The 20,408-nt window shown below is 47.0% G+C and overlaps 1 protein-coding gene across 2 annotated transcripts in view; it reads left to right on the top strand.

The window, feature by feature from the left end:
- The first annotated feature begins 11,357 nt into the window (after positions 1 to 11,357).
- The window catches only part of EIF6 (eukaryotic translation initiation factor 6), a 50,265-nt gene continuing 41,214 nt past the window's right edge, over positions 11,358 to 20,408 (top strand). Inside the window, exons 1-3 of one of the 2 annotated variants that reach the window (XM_083147025.1) lie at positions 11,358 to 11,487; positions 11,578 to 11,711; positions 16,988 to 17,073. In XM_083147025.1, coding sequence (XP_083003151.1) covers positions 11,605 to 11,711; positions 16,988 to 17,073 — 193 coding nt within the window. In that variant the 5' untranslated portion in view covers positions 11,358 to 11,487; positions 11,578 to 11,604. The remainder of the gene's footprint in view (positions 11,488 to 11,577; positions 11,712 to 16,987; positions 17,074 to 20,408) is intronic. The other variant, XM_083147026.1, reaches the window with a different exon arrangement.

Below are 20,408 nucleotides of genomic sequence, written 5' to 3'. Positions count from 1 at the left end.
CAAAGCCGATAAGGAGAGCCGTTATCCCCAGCGTTAACGGCTCTCCTTATCGGCTCCCTCGCCGCCCCGCACATGCGCAGTCGCCGTCGCCCCCCCTGCCCGGCTTACTGGGCATGCGCGAGATCTCGCTAAAACCGCGAGATCTCCAGCGCAGCCCAAGCCAGACGCAGGGCTAGCGTTGTCCCCATAGTGGGGGATAGGACAACGCTAGCCCTGAGCTGGCGAAGCGGCCGGGGTGAATTAACACCTTGAAGGCTGTTAATACATCACCCCGGCCGTTAATCCCTGGGGGGGATTGCAGGGACAGCCCCGCTGAGCGTAACTCGGCGGGCTGTCACTAGCGCACGTTAGGTGCGCTAGTAATACATTAGGACAGACGTAATCCCCCCCAGTTAACCAGCGTTAAGTGCATTTTTGCACTTAACGCTGGTTAATACATCTGCCCCACTGTCACTGGTTTTACACCAGAAGCTGGCATCATTGTTTGTCTCTCATATTTTCCATTTTCATGGCCTGTCCCTTGGAGATTGTCTCCGATAGAGGTGTTCAGTTCATTGTTGCCTTTTGGAGATTGGTCTGTTCCTCTCTGGGAATTAAACTCAGTCCATCATCTGGTTACCATCCTCAATCCAATGGACAGACTGAATCAGACTCTTGAGCAGTTTCTACAATGTTATGTTTCCAAGTCTCAAATGATTGGGCTCTCCTCTCTGCGACCATGGCGCAAGATGCTTTTCTGACCATCACAGGAATCGGTGTACTTTTAAGACTGGAGATTGGGTGTGGTTGTCCACCAAGAACATTAAGCTTCATCAATTCTCGCAGAAATTGGGTCCCCGTTTCACTGGACCATATAGGATCATCAAGAAGATCAATGCAGTAGCATTTCATCTTCAACTTCCTAAGGCTCTGAGGATCAAAAATACCTTCCATTGTTCACTATTCAAACCTGCCATTCAGCCAAAGCTCCGTAGGCCAGCTTATGTCATTCGTCAGGGTCGCAAGGAATTTATTGTTGACAGTATTTTTTCTTCCAAGAGAGTCCGTAAGCGACTATTTTTTCTTGTGCACTGGAAGAGGTATGGCCCAGAAGAGAGGTCATCGGTACCCGATGAAGATCTCCATGCCCCTTCCCTGAAGAGAAATTTTTTTGAACAATTTTCTGGGAGACCAGGTCTCAGGGGTCATTTGACCCCTCCGCAAGGGGGGGTTACTGTTAGGGCTCCTAGCCGCTGTTTATCTGTGTCCCTGAGCGCTGCACCCTGCGGTCACACGGCAGGCTCAGGGACTGGGGGTGGCGGTGGCCATCTTCTTCTGGCAAGCTGGCTGGGAAGAATCAGGGAAGTTGTTAGGCAACAGTAACAGGCGTCTGATGGCACCCACGCCTGTAGGCGGGGTGACTTGAATAAAAGGCACTTTCTCCCTCACTATGGCACCGGTTATGGCGTCCTGTATGCCTGCCTTGTGTTGTGCCTCTGCAGCGTGTTCCTGGTTCCAGATTCCTGCTTGTCAGCCTGCCTTTCTGCCTTCTCCTGAACTGGTCTGCTTTATTACCATCCCTCAGATAAGTCAGGAGTAGTTGCGTTAGTTACTTTTCTTGTGTCATCTTTTGCATTGTTGCATTTATTGTTGATTATTAACACAAACCATCTTATGTATTTTTACATATATTTTTATTTAACGGTACCATCAGTTGCATTGTTGCATTTAATTCTGGGTATTGAAGGTACATGTACTTCAGCCAGTTACTCTTGCGGTACCTTGCCTCCTGTAGCAGCCTTGTAAACCATAAGACCAGGTGGTGTTGGGGTGGAATTAATCTACCCCTTTGGACATGGCTGTTATTGGTGAAGCCTTAGCGCACAGGAGGCAATCAGGAACCCCAGGGGTCCGCAACGGAGGGCTTGTACACCACCTTCCTAACGGATTTCATCATGTTGGAATTTATAGTTCTAAAAAAAGTTATGAAAAAAAGCTGATTGACCGGAGTTTGGGGCATAAACTGTTGCTAAAGTTATATTCATCCCTCCGAGCTTTCATTTCAAAATAAGGTAACTGCCTTCTATAGACTCTCTGTAGCGTAAAAAGTACTGAGTTAACAATATCAATATTGCCAATCCGCAGCGTTTGTATTTGTGGTTTGAGTAATAATATGCTGGGAACCATCAGGTTTCCAACCGAGGGTGGCCTTTCTGTTTGAAATGGGTCTCCTGCAGTAAAACATTGTCAGCAGAGTGAGAGTGGACATAAGAAAACCACATAGACCACTTCTGTGGCGTAATAAGACCCTGAACGTTCAGCGTCAAAACAGAAAGAGGCATACTTCAAAAATGGGAAATATAATAACAAAATTAATGAAATAAAGAAACAAACTAGTAGAAAATGTGGCTGAGAACTCCCAAAGGAGGGAGAACGACCACACTAGTAAAGCACCCAAAAAATGGGTTAGACACAACATTATATAGCAAAGTTAAGCATATAACTATAGATAGGAGGCAAATAGGGGTAGAGAAAAGGAAAAATAAATAGTGTCATGGGGGACCTAGCTACATAGGGGTGTATTGTCCCCAAAATCTAACAGTACAGATAGCGGGGGAAATGTAACAGGATGAGAGATTCAGAAAGTGAGAGATTTGGTAAGAAATCTCTCCAGTTTTTTAAAGCAGCAATCATTTATACTGCAAAACCAGTTTAATGTTACAGCTTGATGATTGCCACTTTAAAAAAACTGGAGATTTCTTACCAAATATCCCACTTTCTGAATCTCTCATCCTATTACATTTCACCCAGCATATGCTAAGTGAGTACCGCTACAGTTCAATATTGTACTATTATATGCGAACTCAGGAGACAAAGGGGTCATGCCCCATATTGGAGGGAGAAACATTGGGGGTGGGGCCTAAGTTCAGTTGCTTGCCTTCATCTGCGGTTCGAATAACATATTCTTTGTGGCTGGGGCGTCCTCTTGGTCCATATCGGAGTCAGGAGAGTGGTGAGGGGAGGTTGGCTGGGAAGTGGTGATATTGGATTTATTTTGTTTGTTGAAATGATAAGTATCTTCAGCTTGTGCACATGTTTTGCCTTCAGGCTGTGATTTACTCATAATGAGAAGAGGGATAATAAAAAAAATACAGTATAGGAGGACCTTGCCAGCAGATAGAAGCTCGGAAGCAACACTCCACAATTAGCACAGCATCAGAGGCGGAGGTCTAACACAAAAAAGTAGCGGAGTTGTGAGAAAAATAGACTTCCAGTATTTAAAGCAGATATATAACACCATACACTAAGATAATTATATTCAGCCAGGAGTAGTTCTAATATAAGCAGACTGAATGCCAAAGCCAAGGTGGCTTATTAGTTGTACAGTAGTTGCCACAAATATACAGTATGTGAGAAGGGGTAGAGCTGAAGGGAATGGGGTGTGGGGAAAGAGAGTCACAATATGGTACTTGCAAGGGGAGGATGGGCTTCCCTGTACCACAGCTGGTGCCGCTGGCGGGGAGATCTCCACTCCGTTATGGCAACGTCCGGTTCTGGGGAACTGAGTGCAGGAGCTCCTTGCCTTTGTTGCCTCCTCTTTGTCTAAATTGAGCATATCATTTTTATGTATGCCAAAGTGTGTGCTTTTTCATGTGGGGGGACATTGTGTGTGTGTGTGTGTTTTTCTCCCCTGTGAGGGCTATAGTGTGTTCTTCATCCTTGTAGTGGTCTATGTTTTTTTCCCTGCTAGGGACTATTTTTTTTATGTTGGTGCATATATGCAGAGAGGAAGGAGGGCGTGCTACGTGACATGACCTTGCTCCGAGTGTCATGACTCTATGCTACGCTTCTGCCTGTCAGTCACAGACATTAAAGGCAGTCACACTGGGAGGTGTTTGCTCCCTCTGGGACTGCAATAAGCAGAGAACTGGCTTCCTCTATGAAGCCACTCCCTGTCTAGCTTGCGTCTATGGGCAGCAGCTGATCTAGTCCATAGAAGTCCGTATTTTGCACAATGTTTTTTTTTTTTGCAACCCGGATGCAGTTTGATTGACAGGAAGTCACCATTTTTGGGTGGTAACTGTCCATTTCTGTGAATGCCAGAAAAAACGCAGGCGTGCCCAAGCGGTTTCAGGTATAGTCTGTGACATCAGCTCCGGCCCTTGTCAGCCTGATTCACACAGCAAGAGTAGGTCGTAGGTTACACACAGATTGCACACACTGGGAAAATCATTTAATGGTGAGTGAGTTGTGAATGTATTTGACGCTAGATGCTGACTTTCGCAAGCCATTCGCATACTTGCACGGGGCTCGATTTCTCTCTGGGGTTGATTCAGACACATTCGTATGGGTCCAAGTTTGGCCCTGTTTTTGATGGTGGTGGGGAAGGGGGGTGGGGGTCTGCGCATGCGTGAATATGCACATTTTCTAACTCCCTGTATCACACTCGCTAAGGCCTTTGCACAGGTAGAAGTAATACGGTGTGGTGTAATCTGAGTAACGGACACTACCAGGGGCGGATTGGGCCACCGGGAAACCGGGCCATTTCCCGGTGGACCGGTCCAGTCCTGACCGCTCCCCCCCGCTGTTCCCCCTTCCCACCCTGGCTGGGCCGCCGCTGTTCCCCCTTGCTTGGCCGACTCCTGCCCAAACTATATATGGCCGCGGCCAGCTATGACATATTCAATGCTGGCTGGCCGCGTGAGCACAAGGGGGCAGATGTATTAAGCCTTAACAAGAGATAAATGCAAGTGTGATAAGGAGAGATAATCGTCCAGCCAATCACCTGCCAACTGCCATGTTACAGGCTGTGTTTGAAAAAAGTCAGTAAGGAGCTGATTGGCTGGACATTTATCTCTCCTTATCACCCTTGAATTTATCTCTTGTTAAGGCTTAATACATCTGACCCATTGTTTCATCTGGACCCCTCTGTAAGTGGCGTTAAACCCCCCCCCGGGCAGCTACAAGACATACCCCCAACAAACCCCCCCCCCCTCCACCAGCACTACCTCCTCCACCCCACCCCCCGCAGTAGCGCACGCAGGGGGGGTTTCTGAGTACCCAGAAATCCCCCAGGAGTCTAAGGGCCCTAGCCTGAAATCTGAGGGTCCCCTCTTTCCATGGGTACAAGAATTAAAAAAATCGGCCCTTGGGAACCGGAGATATCTGACTTCAAAGCAGTGGTCCCCACCCAAGCCTGTTAATTGCTATTCCCAGTCAGATATTTCAGGTTCTGTCTGACTTAGAGTTTTTCAGAGGGTATATTCCAAAAGCCGGGACTCTCCCCCTTTGATAGACACTAGTAGCTTGTCTCTACTGTTCCCAGAACCAGAGAGATCAGCCTTCCAGCAGCTGGTTACTGCTCCAGCTCCACACACCTGGTATGTAGTTTTATATTCTCGTTGGCGGATTGCTCTGCCTCCTGAAATCTGATCCCCTACTCCCCAGTACCATTTGGTAGGTGGGATTCTCTAGTTTCTAATTCCATTAAAATCTAAGAAATCTATTTCCGGGAACTGGAGATATCTGCAGTATAGCAAGCTGTCCTCCCACCAGAAAATTATGAATAATAAGCCCACAACACTATTCACCCCTCCTCTGCCTATTAAGCATCCTCTACCACCCTGGAAGTTATGTATAAGGGCCCCTTCATTCAGCCAAATGCCCCCTTCTCCCACCTCATCTCCCACCATCTGTGCAGTAAAGGGGTAATTAGTGGAAATTATTGATCCAGGCCCTACATGCTGAGCGGTTGATATAATACCCCCTACCACCTGCGGGACATCAAAGCTTCTCCCACCCCTACCGCTGGAGGATCGGTAGGGGCCCCCAATACATTGTTATGCCCAGGGGTCTACACTGCTGTTGACGCCCCTGTATGTATATATATATATGTATGTATATGCATGTATATATATATATATATATATATACTATTATTATTATTATTTATATACATTTGGTCTATCTATAATAATTTAACTGACCCGGCATATACTGGGTCACCTAAGTGTCCATCTCTGTGCTTTGCTCCGCCCCTCTGGAAACCCCCTTCTGAAAATCCTTTGCCCCTGCCCCGGGCTGCTTAAATGTATCTCCCGGGCTGGATATAATTCCCAATCCGCCCTTGGACACTACCGTGTGATATAGAAGGGGCGTGAAGGCATTGCCACACCCCTGTGAAAAAAATAAACAAGAGAGATAGAGAGGACAGGCTGCTGCTGCTGCAGCTATCTCTCTCCCTAGCTCAGCAAACAGCACCGAGCAGCGCATGGTGAGCTGGGGTGAGAGCAGCCTGTAATCTCTCTCCCCACTACCTGGCAATGGTAGAGGGGGGAGCAGGACCCAGGCCCCGACAGCAGACCCAGTACCTGCTCCCCCCCCCCCCCCCCCCCCCCCTCTCGACACCACTGATAAGGGACACTGGGAGATTAATGTGTGATATTATGTGAATGGGGCTGCAATAATGTGTGGTGTAATTTGAATTGGGGGTATTATTGTATGGCCAGCAAGAACATGCCCCTTTGGGGTGCATGCTGAAGGTGCATTCTTATTTAAAATATAGGGGTATGGCAGTCAATTTTCTTTCTGGAACAGGACACCAAAATAGGGATTGCCATAAGTGAAAGATGGATGGGTGTCCTGGCTGCTATGGTCTGTGTGATGGGTGCTGAGCTGGGAGAGGGGTGCTGGGTCAGAGGCGGAGCTAGCGGTAATAGCGGTGATGCTAGGGGCAAAAGCCAAAGACTTGCCGCCGCTCATCCATATGTCATACTTACCTACTTTTCAATTCTCCTCTCCAGGAAAAGCCCGGAGTCTCTGCAGGGAACATCAGGGGTGGGAACATGGCTTTGAAATGATCAAGCCTGTCCCTATCTCTGGAAAAAAATGCAAATCACGTAATTCTAGCCCCCCCCCCCCCCTTCCTCCCCACAGACACGCAAATGTCAGTGATTAATTCTCCATCTTGCCCAATTCACTAGGTTTGTGGACAGGGTGTGGAAAATCTGTCTGCTCTTCCTCCCACAACTTCAGCGAAATTAGGCTATATGTATTTCCTTTGCAGCCAACGCTACGCCAGTTACATTTGGAACTACGTGAATTGCAATAGTACCCTCACGGACGCGCTTCGCTCGCCACCCTTTAGGCTCGCTCCGCTTTCCTTCAACTTTCCTAAACGTAATAGATGGTGGCATGGACTCCCAAAATAACCCTTGCGGTTTGCCGTAGAGACTACGTAAGTTCCGTAGCATAAGCGGTGGCTGCAAAGATGAGGGAGTACCCTTTTTTTTAATTTTTCAAGAGTGCGCCCAACCAATTAATTCTTCCTCTCTTTACTGAGAGCACCACCAAAACGCTGTACTTAAGACCTAATTCAGTACCCATCGTAGATGGTGACGCAGTGGAGTCGACATGGCATTGTGGGAGTGTAAACACAGCATACCTCCCAACATGACCCTCCCCAGGAGGGACACAATACTCTGTTCCTGGACTTCCCTCTTAATTTATGGTTTGCCTTCACCTGTGTGGGACTGGTTAATTGACAAGAAAGGTGTTTAACCACAGGTGATGGTAATCATACATTAAGTAGAAAGTCCAGGAACAGAGCATTGTGTCCCTCCTGGAGAGGGTCATGTTGGGAGGTATGCTGTGTTGACACTCCCACCTCACTTGCCTACCTGACCCTCTCCATGCGGGAGAAAATACTCTGTTTCTGGACTTCCCTGGTAATGTATGATTGCCATCACCTGTGGGGAGCTAGGTAAAGGTATTTCAGCACAGGTGATGGCAATCATACATTACCAGGGAAGTCCAGAAGCAGAGCATTTTTTCCCGCATGGACAGGGTCAGGTACGCAAGTATGACTCCCACAACGCCATGTCGACTCCACTGCGTCACCATCTACGATGACTGCTGAATTAGGCTTTAAGTACAGCGTTCTGGTGGTGCTCTCAGTAAAGAGAGAAAGAAGAATTAAATAGCAGCTGCCTATTCCGAGGATCTAGACCATGCATGTCCAAACTATGGCCCTCCAGCTGTTGTCAAACTACAAGTCCCATCATGCCTTGCCACAGTTTTGCTAATAGAGAATGTTAGAACTATGGCAAGGCATGCTGGGATGTGTAGTTTCACAACAGCTGGAGGGCCATAGTTTGGACATGCCTGAAGACACTACCATTCCTATACATTGTATAGTGCCATCCCTCTGAACGCCGGTCTTAATTACAGATAGCGCCGGCCTTATTATTGCTGGCGGAGCGCCAGGACCGTGTCCCTGGCGATCCGCCAGCAATCTGGCGCTCTGGCTGAATGAGACGCTCGTGCGTTTCCCACGCACGAGCGTCTCAATAGCCGGGCGGCGAGTCGGCGCGGCGGGTGCAGTCCTGCCCGTCTCCAGCTTCAGGGAGACGGGCAGGGCTGCGGGGGGCTGCGGGGGGGCGGTGTGGACCGGCGGGGACCCGGGGAAGCCGGCGGGGACCCGGGGAAAAGCACCGTCGGAACGGGACGCGCGTGCACCTCGTGCACGCGCGTCCCCTTCCGACATACAGATGGCGCGGGGCGGGGGATGGCGGGTGGCGAGTCCTCCGCCATCCCCAGCAAAGACAAGCCCGGTGCCATCTGTATGCTGCTTTCACATTACAAACCTGCTTTCAACCCGTTTTTGTAAACGTTTCTAAAAACGGGTCTAAAGCCAGTTAAACCCCTTTCACATTGCATGATGTAACTGGTATATTACCATATCAATACTGTTTTTGTACCATTCACATTCAACCCATTTCACCCCTAGAAAACAGTGGATGTCATTTTAAATGGACATTTCTGGGACACAAGCTCACATGTGAGGTTTTTACATCATAAAAAGAAGGGGGTGGGTAAAAATAAAAATAAAGTAAGGTAAAATATATAAGTATAAATAAATAAATAAGGTAAAAATAAAGTCTCCTCTCTGCACAGATAGGGTCGATGGGTCGACCATAAGATGGTCGACAGTGATTAGGTCGACACTATTGGGTTGACATGCTGGAAGGTCGTCATGAGTCTAGGTCAAAATGGCAGAAGGTGGTCATGAGTCTAGGTCGACAGGGGACAAGTTCAACAGCTGTCTAGGTTGACACATGCGTTAGGTCTACATGGGGTTTTTCACTGTTTTTTTGAGCTGATATGTGCCGACCGATGGTATTTCATGCGCTACCATCCACCAGGGCATGGTGGGAGAATAAAAAACACTGTGCCCAAAGCATGGCGAGCGCAGCGAGCCATTTGAGGGGACGCGGTGCACTTATAACAGTGTCCATGTCGACTGTGTTCACATTCGGGTAAAAAAAAAATGTGAAAAACCCCACGTCGACCTAGACACCTGTCGACCTTGTCCCCTGTTGACCTAGACTCATGTCGACCTTCTGCCATGTTGACCTAGACACCTGTTGACCTTCCAGCATGTCGACCCAACAGTGTCCACCTAAGGACTGTTGACCAAATGATCCCAACACCTGCACAGTATGCATTGGGTTAAAAAGTCTTCTCTCTGCTCTTTACTTCCTGCCTGTGCCTGGTGAGATCACAAGGGAGATAGCCTATCACCCCCTGTGACCTGCTCATGACTTGTAAATACCTTTTCAGAGCCATTCTTCACACTATAAATGGATTGGCTCTGAAACATGTAGGACACTGCTTTTAACCCGTTTTGAATTACAGGTATTTTAAAAATGGTAAATTCTCTCTGGCCCTTTCACATTACAGCTAGAAATGTTTAAATGCCATTTAAAATTGGCAATATACCGGGCGATAGGGGCTGATATCGCTGGAAATATGGTCGCTGGCAACCATATTGCCAGTGATGGGAGTGTGCTCCGGCGATAAATTGCCGGATGCGCGCTCCCATTTTCAGTCCCGTTCTAATCGCTGGTCTCAGGAGCTTGCTCCTGCGACTAGCTGATTACCTCTGCAGCACTGCCGGCAGAGGTTCCCTTTCATCATCCCTCTGTCGCTGATGAAAAGGAGAAACTGAGCAATATATTGCTCAGCAACATATTGCTGAGCAATACATACCTCCCAACTGTCCCGCTTATCGCGGGAACGTCCCGATATTTTGGGACATTCCAGCATCCCTCCCGCCACCGGCAGTGTCCCGCGGCGGGGGGGGGGGGGGGGGGGGCAGTCCGTGAATAGATGCTGTGCACATGCGCACAGCGTCTATTCTTGCAGGCAGAGGGGCTGACCAGCAGCTCACAGAGCTGCTAGGCATGCCCCCACCGCGGCGAGAAACAGGGCGTGGCCTCGCGGTAGCGACGTGAGTATAGGCCACGCCCCCTTTCGGAAGGTCGACAGGTGTCTAGGTCAACATGGCAGAAGGTCGACATGAGTCTAGGTCGACAGGGGACAAGCTCGACAGGTGTCTAGGTCGACGTGGGTATGGTCGACATGGGGTTTTTCGCTGTTTTTTTTTTTTTTACCCGGATGTCGACACAGTCGACATGGACAATGTTTTAAGTGCACCACGTCCCCTCAAATGGCTCGCTGCGCTCGCCATGCTTTGAGCACAGTGTTTTTTATTCTCCCACCATGCCCTTTCGGCACATGTCAGCTCAAAAAACAGTGAAAAACCCCATGTAGACCTAACCCATGTCGACCTAACGCATGTGTCAACCTAGATAGCTGTCGACCTTGTCCCCTGTCGACCTAGACTCATGACGACCTTCTGCCATGTTGACCTAGACACCTGTCGACCTTCTAGCATGTCGACCCAATAGTGTCGACCTAATGACTATTGACCATCTTATGGTCAACCCATTGACAGTATCCTCTGTGCAGAGAGGAGACTTTATTTTTTACCTTATTTATTTATTTATACTTATTTATTTTACCTTACTTTATTTTTATTTTTACCCACCCCCTTCTTTTTATGCTGTAAAAACCTCACATGTGAGCCTGTGTCCCATAAATGTCCATTTAAAATGACATCCACTGTTTTCTAGGGGTGAAATGGGTTGAATGGGAATATTACAAAAACGGTATTGATATGGTAATATACCAGTTACATTATGCAATGTGAAAGGGGTTTAACTGGCTTTAGACCCGTTTTTAGAAACGTTTACAAAAACGGGTTGAAAGCAGGTTTGTAATGTGAAAGCAGCACTAGTGGCAGACCCGTGACTGGCTTTGCAAAGCATTCTCCTAATAGCAATACAACTGCAAAACTACATGCTTGTTTATTCGTAAAACTACAACTCTTATTGAATTAGGCCCTTTATTTAATTGAGTACATTGGGGAACGACATTGGGAATCACTGCATAGAGTCGTATCTGGCTAAATAGTTATTGCCAGTAATACACACGCCAGTAACCCACAAGAAATATGTCTGCATCAGCTTTACGCATCCTCTGTATGATTGGTTACTTCTCTGACACGAGGCGCCACCCGGAAGTACAGCAAAACCCCTCGCTGGCCACGTGTTTGGAGTGAGCGGCGGCCGAGTGTCCAGTAAGACAGTCAGTAGAGCACGGTAGGTATGTATAGTTGTGGTGGATCACCCGCTGCAGATAACACATTGATTGATAGCGGCCTTCAGTAGGCTAATGTGTCTCGTGTCTCCCTAGGTAGAGGATCTAAGGAGTTCAGCAATCATGGCCGTCCGGGCGTCTTTTGAAAACAACAATGAGATCGGTTGCTTCGCGAAACTGACAAATACGTACTGCCTGGTGGCCATAGGGGGATCCGAAAACTTTTACAGGCGAGTGAGTGCAGTACTCTGCACAGCAGGAGTTTCACCCATTCTCTCTTCATTCTGTACTATTTAATATTCCATGTGTCTGTTCTGATTAGTCACATTAGCTAGTTATAGATGGGTAGGCCAGTCGGTGCTGTGTGATGCATTCCTTTACCATTTGGGCTCTTTGCCATTGATGATCGTCGTCCTTACACATAACACACACCCTCCTTACACATAACACACACCCTCCAACTGTACCATTTTATTTGGTACTGTACCGTTTTTCATTTTCTGTACTGGCTAAAACGAGTGCTCCATTTTGTAGCAGTGTGTGTGCTCCATCTTCGTGCTTACAAATACTGCTTATTATTAATTAAACTATAGTAAGAGCTGTTGTGAACTACAATCCCCAGCATGCAACCTGCCCCAAATAAGACTGCAGCGTTTCTGAGCACTGACAGGCCAATCACTAAGTTGCCCCTCCCTGCCACCATAAATATTCACACAACTTTATTGACCGTGGATGCACTGATATTATGGGTCAGTATTAGTCCGAACTGAGATTTTTCCCGTACCAGGTAGCGGTAACACAGGGAATATACCGTGTTTCCCCGATAATAAGACACTGTCTTGATTTTTTTTTTCCCTCAAAAAAGACCATAGGTCTTATTTTCGGGGGAGGGCTTATTTTACATGTTACATGCCCCACTGCGCCTTTAAAAAAATGCCCCACTGCGCCTTTAAAAAAATGCCATCCCAGTCATCCATAATGTAACGTACGTACCGTACCTGTTGTGTAAGGGGATCTCTCTAAATGCATTATTACCGTACTGTAACGGTATTGTGCCGGCGCTGTGTGGTGAGCAGCAGCCGCGTGATGTGCGCGGCGTGACGTCACGCCACGCCTACCGCAATGCATCCCTGGGAACGGGAGCTGCGGTGTTGCAGGTGAGCGAGAGGAGGTCAGCGGGGGTGAGCGGGGGCTACACTTATCAAATACCGGTACATAAAATTACATGGGGAAATTGATAGGGCTTAATTTCGGGGGAGGGCTTATTTTGGACCAGCGTCCAAAATCTGGGGTAGGGCTTATTATCGGGGTAGGTCTAATTATCGGGGAAACACGGTAGGGAGGTAATATATAGGAGAGGGGTCATGTGTAGGACGTGGCTATGCAGTCACACTGGCCGGGAGAAGGAACTTTATGATGCTGGAGGCCTGCATTTCCATGATTTATTTACTAACTGTTTCTTACATAGTGCACACATATTCTGCAGCTCTTTACAGAGAATATTTGAACATCCATATCAGTCACTGCCTCGGTGGAGCTTACAATCTATATTCACATATACAGAGAGGGAGGGGGAATTGTGGAGTGGAGATAGCACCATTTTGTTATGTACTATGTTTGAAATTGTTTTGTAATTCTTATGGTCTTTATTGATCAAAATCCTTTAGGACTACTGACTGTTGGAGTTAATAATCTCCAATTGGTCACCAAATCACCCCTTGGTATATATCCCTGGGTTTACTTGTGACAGTCAGTGGTGCACCCCGAGTTTTGAAAAGGTCATATGTGACTTGAGTTCAAGGGAGAACAGAGGGAAAAAAGAAAACTCTGTTTGGGGGCACTCTTATGTCCTAGAGCAGGGGTGGGGAACCTTTATTTCTACCGAGGGCCATTTGGAAAATTTGAAAACCCTTTGGGGGCCATATAAAAATGATGAACTTAAAAATACACGTGGGCATTATACACACTGGCAGTGACATTATACACACTGGCAGCGGCATATACACGTGGGCATTATACACACGGGCAGCGGCATATACACGTGGGCATTATACACACGGGCAGCGGCATATACACGTGGGCATTATACACACGGGCAGCGGCATATACATGTGGGCATTATACACACGGGCAGGGGCATATACATGTGGGCATTATACACACGGGCAGGGGCATATACATGTGGGCATTATACACACGGGCAGGGGCATATACATGTGGGCATTATACACACGGGCAGGGGCATATACATGTGGGCATTATACACACGGGCAGGGGCATATACATGTGGGCATTATACACACGGGCAGGGGCATATACATGTGGGCATTATACACACGGGCAGGGGCATATACATGTGGGCATTATACACACGGGCAGGGGCATATACATGTGGGCATTATACACACGGGCAGGGGCATATACATGTGGGCATTATACACACGGGCAGGGGCATGTGGGCATTATACACACGGGCATATACATGTGGGCATTATACGCACGGGCATATACATGTGGGCATTATACGCACGGGCATATACATGTGGGCATTATACGCACGGGCATATACATGTGGGCATTATACGCACGGGCATATACATGTGGGCATTATACGCACGGGCATATACATGTGGGCATTATACGCACGGGCATATACATGTGGGCATTATACGCACGGGCATATACATGTGGGCATTATACGCACGGGCATATACATGTGGGCATTATACGCACGGGCATATACATGTGGGCATTATACGCACGGGCATATACATGTGGGCATTATACGCACGGGCATATACATGTGGGCATTATACGCACGGGCATATACATGTGGGCATTATACGCACGGGCATATACATGTGGGCATTATACGCACGGGCATATACATGTGGGCATTATACGCACGGGCATATACATGTGGGCATTATACGCACGGGCATATACATGTGGGCATTATACGCACGGGCATATACATGTGGGCATTATACGCACGGGCATATACATGTGGGCATTATACGCACGGGCATATACATGTGGGCATTATACGCACGGGCATATACATGTGGGCATTATACGCACGGGCATATACATGTGGGCATTATACGCACGGGCATATACATGTGGGCATTATACGCACGGGCATATACATGTGGGCATTATACGCACGGGCATATACATGTGGGCATTATACGCACGGGCATATACATGTGGGCATTATACGCACGGGCATATACATGTGGGCATTATACGCACGGGCATATACATGTGGGCATTATACGCACGGGCATATACATGTGGGCATTATACGCACGGGCATATACATGTGGGCATTATACGCACGGGCATATACATTTTGGGCATTATACGCACGGGCATATACATGTGGGCATTATACGCAGGGGCATATACATGTGGGCATTATACGCACGGGCATATACATGTGGGCATTATACGCAGGGGCATATACATGTGGGCATTATACGCAGGGGCATATACATGTGGGCATTATACGCAGGGGCATATACATGTGGGCATTATACGCAGGGGCAGGGGCATATATATGTGGCCAGAGACACCAGGGCTGGCTAATTAATGCACAGCATTAATCCAGGGGTTGTCATTTACTCATAAAAAGTGGAGAAAGTGGCAGTGTCACCCCCAAACAGGTTTATGTGATTATCTCTGATTATGATAATCAGAGATAGTCACATAAACCTGTTTGGGTGTGAATCCAGGGGTAAATGACAACCCCTGGATCTGTCAGTCACTGAGGAAGGGAGGGTGAGAGGAGCAGCATTTACCTTTAACACACTGTTTTAGTTGTGGTAGCACAGCGTGATGGCTGCTGCTGTTGTAGGATTCTCCCGCCCATGCACCTAAATCACGCGACCAGTCTCCCTCCCTCCCTACCGTCAACATCTACACCGCGGCAGCAGCCATCCATGTGGGTGGGCGGCTGATTAGGTAGGAACATTGCTCGGCGGGCGGGAGGCTGATTAATCAGTAATGCGGGCGGCTGAATTAAGCTTAATCAGCCCACCGCCCGTCTATATTACTGATTAATCAGCCCCTCGCCCGCACAGCTATATTACTGCAGTAATATAGCCAGGCGGGCAGCTGCTTAAACAATAAAATATGCAGCTGGACAGGCGGGCCGGACAAGCAGGGTATGGGGGCCGTATCCGGCCCGCGGGCCGGAGGTTCCACACCCCTGTCCTAGAGGATTATCTGTACTATGACTATTGATAATAACTTTTATTTGTAATTCATTTAAAATTATTGACCACCTTATGTTCTATGTTCTACACATCGCAAAATATTTCCACAATTTTAACAATTCCACAGCTTGCTTTGTACTAGCAAAAAAATGACCATCATATATCAAGCCACTTATCCAAAATATCGGACAGTTGTGTGGTTAAATCATAAGTCATTGGTTTCCTTTTACCGTCTCTGTGCATGCGATTATTGTTATTTCACTCTCTGATATTTAGAGATCATGGAAACAAAAGGTCAGCCCTATATGGGGCTACGTCACTTCTGCTGTTCACCCTTCATGTTCACAGACAGAGGAAGGGGAATGAGAGAGTGAGATGCCCCAGGGTTATGACTGAGGGACAGAGTAGATAGCTGACTGTAGTGCCGATAAGGTTTCTCTTGATGACCCTGATACCAAATAGGCATTGCAGGGTACCCTAATTGCGTAGAGGGCTATTGAGCTTAAAAAAATTGCACCGCATACCACTTGTGGCATGCGATGCGATGAGATGGTGCTATTCCATGACATTAGGTATACAATAATATGATTGTATGTCCCAAAAATAGGTTTAACGCCCCCCCCCCCCCCCCCCCACACTATCCACCCCACCCCGAAGAGTGGCGAGCCCAGCAAGGGGCGATGGAACGCGTCCTCCGACTTTTTCATTACCCCACTATCCACGTCGGCGTGGAGTTGATTTTATATAGTGTGGCGAGCGGACGCGGAATACATGTAAAGTAATCCGCTTCCCCTCACGGGGCTCGCTGCGTTCGTCACACTATATGAAATCAACTCCACGCCGATGTGGATAGTGGGGTAATGAAAAAGTCGGAGGATGCGTTCCATCGCCCCTTGCTGGGAGGGGACATACAATCAAATTATTGTATACCTAATGTCATAGCATAGCACCCCAAAAAATCGCATGCGATTTTGCGGGAGACGCAATGCCATGCGATGAGATGGCCCTGGGGACATAAGCAGTGAATAAATTAACTTTAAAAAAAATAAAAATTTGCTTCGCATGGGCCATATAATGGCCGATGCGATTTCCCTATGGTGCCGTGCTAGGAAATAAGTACCTATTTTTCTTGTTTATGAATAGTGCCTTTTACGTCTTCAGTCTGTCATTTTATTAACACACACTGCCTGACCAGCTCTTTATAACAGATATATTCCTTCCCGAAGTAAAAATACAGTATATTGTATAGAAACGCATGTTTAATTGTCAACTATTCTCTTTTGCAGTGTGTTTGAAGGGGAACTTTCTGAGACTATACCTGTTGTCCATGCTTCAATAGCTGGGTGTCGAATTATTGGGAGGATGTGTGTAGGTGAGTATGATCTGGTCTCTTGTTTCGAGGAATGGCTTTAGTATATACGTTCAGTTGATATTGCTGTACAGTGACTCATTTTTGCATAGGTTTGGATTTAACCTTCCGTGTCTTTGCATCCTGGTTTCCACACTCTATTTCTGGTACTGGAAAAATGTAATTCATAATGTTCATCTCTACTTAAAATTGTGATTAACTGGATGATGAGATTTAAAGCAAATTGGTTCTCCTGTTGCTCCATTGTGTACAGGATCCAACAGTAACTGTGTGTGTTCTATCCTCATAACAATTGGGTGCCCTTATATGTATTGTAGATGTACAGTGCTTGCTCAATTTTATTTTATATAACATGGCGTTACTCCCAGAGGCAATGGGGGCCACAGCCTCCGGGCTCCAAGCCCTGAAGGGGCACCTGTATGTGTGGCGCATCTGTAGTTAATTGGCGCTATACCTGGAGTCCTGTTAACATCTGCAATAGGAGACAGGGTGGCTCCTGTCTGATATGACTCAGGCTGCACAGATGATACACCCATGTTGGCACAACATATTTGGGGTGGGAATCGCCATACTCCAACTTGCTTCCGGGCGAATAAAATGAACGTACGCCTCTGATGCTTAGAATTAGTTTAACACTTTATGGACCAGGTTGTTGCTTTTTCATCTCTAATATTTGATTGAAGCTGTATCCAAACTAATATAAAATGGCCAATCTTTCTGGTTGCATCGAGAATCTGGTAATGTATGTGAGTATATGACAAAGCTCTCTGCATGTGTTACATTTGCCCTACCTGCAGCGTACAGTTTTATCCATTTGAGAAAGAGATAGCTTTTGCAACCAACTCAATCAGGCCCATAGTTCCATTCCATGCATCGTTCATTAAGATAATTTCTTCTGTCCACTAGGAGGCACTCGGAACACTGGGCATTTGCTGGAGAGGAGATTCTGGGCACCAACTTGGATTTTTTTTCTACAGCAGCCACAGACTCCCTCTCCCCTATACCCTGTCACTAGCCAGCCATTTTAAGTGCTCCTTTATTACTTTGCTGTTGAACCTGTACTGACGTACTTTCTTAGGTTCTGAACCATTATGGCAGAGAAATGTATTCAGCTATGACTCAAGAACTGACATTACCCTTTATCGCAGGTAATATGCAGTCATCTCTAAATGAGGCCCAGCTTACCAGCATGATTCCTATTAAATTCCATCTGCAATTGAGAAATAGTTGCTGCAATCCGTCAGCACAGTTGTTGATGTAGCTGCCGGCACCTTTCTTGCAAAGGCTCAAAATATTGCACAGCTAAGTGCAGCTTTTCGTGGCTTTGGTCTCTGAGCAGGCAACTAATGTTTCATATTCCTCTGATGTTCAGACCTTCTTTGTGTGGACTGTCACTGTGATGCGGTCCTTCAATTCCACCTGGAAGGACACATTCACAGGTTTGCTATCTGATCCAATCCTGCTCACCATGACAATAGTGACCTGACCGTGCAGTCATTGTAAACTTTTTAAGTACTTTGCTAGTGGTTGGGCAAGGGTTTTCCACCCATCACAGTGGATTAAACAGTGATGCTCAATTCACGTCGATCTGCACTTTTAAGCACGCAATCTGAATAAAGCCCTGTGTTCTGTGGTGCGGTATCAAGCGTCAAGACACCGGTATTTTTTTCTGAGTAGCTTGGGAACTTTCTGCCAGGGCATAGGCACACATGTGTCTAGATTCCTACCAGCTCCAGGCCTGGTGGGAGTCCTTTTCAGCCACTACCTGTCCTTGCGTCTGTTTGGGCAGTTAGGCTATTGATTTACAAGCATGGTGTTGTGTTTAAGTATCTGTCAGATGCACTAGTGGACACTCAGTTCTGCTACCCACTGTGGTTTATTCTAGCAAGTCACATTACAATGGGCCCATACCTAAAGATGTGGATGGCTGTTACTTCACCTCTTGAGTCAAGACACTGACATCTGCTGTGTTGACCTAGCAACCCTCAGGCTACATTTCTGGTGAGTTAACAATGGGTTCTAGGCAGGCTTGGTGTCTCTTCCATCTTCAAGTCTGATCTTCTTGTTCCAGAGTTGGATAGGATAGATGCTAGGGTGACATGTAGGGCAAATGTCATTCCATATGCGTCACCCCCACAGTCCAGAGGGAGTTCACTTATTTATAGTTTCTGGCTTCCACTCTCCTCTAGGGCTCTAGTTTCTGAGTCGCAGTCCATTGGACGGTGATCATCCTGTGGGTCTCCACACCTGAGTGCGGTAGACTGGCTTCTGCTATTTTTGCAAGGTGTGTGTGTGTGTGTGTGTGTGTGTATAGGAACCACAAACTGCTGTATCAGATGTATGATTACCCAGGAATATGCTCTGTCTTTCAAGGTGTTCACCACTCCTGTCCACTGCATTTTCTTCAGTTCCAGGAACAGTGAGTAAATTCAGTGTTTTCTTACCTTCATCCAGGTCCCCCCTCCCGTCTCGATTCAAGAGGTACGGGTTTCTATGCAAGCTTCCTCCTGATTAAGGAACCAGGCATATTATTCTCACGTGTATTCTCTTTGCTCTTTCTGCCTCTGTAACTAGGGTATTTTAGACATACAGGTTCCCATCTGAATCAGTCACCAGTGCTTCCTCAGGTTGAAGGTTTTGGCTCATCACTTTCAATTTCTGGCATTGTCACTTGGACATTCCATGGCTAAGCATGTTTTAATGCATCTTAGGCATGGTGTTCTCTGATTTTAAACCATCTGGATGTACTGCATATTCTGGTCCAGTTACTGGATGTACTCTCATGGCACACATTTACCTGACAGTAGTTTCTCTCAGGTCAATCATAAATGCTAAGAATTCCTAGTCTCTGTTTCAGGAGATAGTTATATTGGAAGCCTTGCAGGATTTCTGAATTCATTGGGTGTTTTCCCCCAAGTGGACAGCATTCCACTCTTGCCGACAAAGATTTGTCTATTCTGACATAATCATAGGGGTTCAGTACACTCATATATACAGTTATTGGGCTTTTGACAGTGTGGCATATGCTCTGTTAATTTCTGCTCTCTTCAGATTGAAGTTTTTGGATCAATGGAGCTGATCTCTTCTGCAAACAAGATGCATTCCTCAGGTGGCTGAAGAGGTCCCACTTAGATAGGGGACGTCCCTTTCATATTTTATTTTTTGATCAGAATTTAATTCCTCACGATCAATGCAGGTCTTAGCAGGTGGCAGGGCAGTAACCAGTCATTGGATGTTTCAGGGTTGATGTCAGCTCAAAATGGCCGGTTACCACTACATGTTCGGGACTTGTGTGTGTGTGTGTGTGTGACACCTGGTCGAACTACAGTCTGACATTG

The sequence above is a fragment of the Crinia signifera genome, chromosome 6 (assembly GCF_055691185.1).
Source record: "Crinia signifera chromosome 6, ASM5569118v1, whole genome shotgun sequence".
NCBI lineage: Eukaryota > Metazoa > Chordata > Amphibia > Anura > Myobatrachidae > Crinia > Crinia signifera.
The sequence above is the reverse complement of the archived record's forward strand: the minus strand, read 5'-3'. Positions and strand labels throughout refer to the sequence as shown.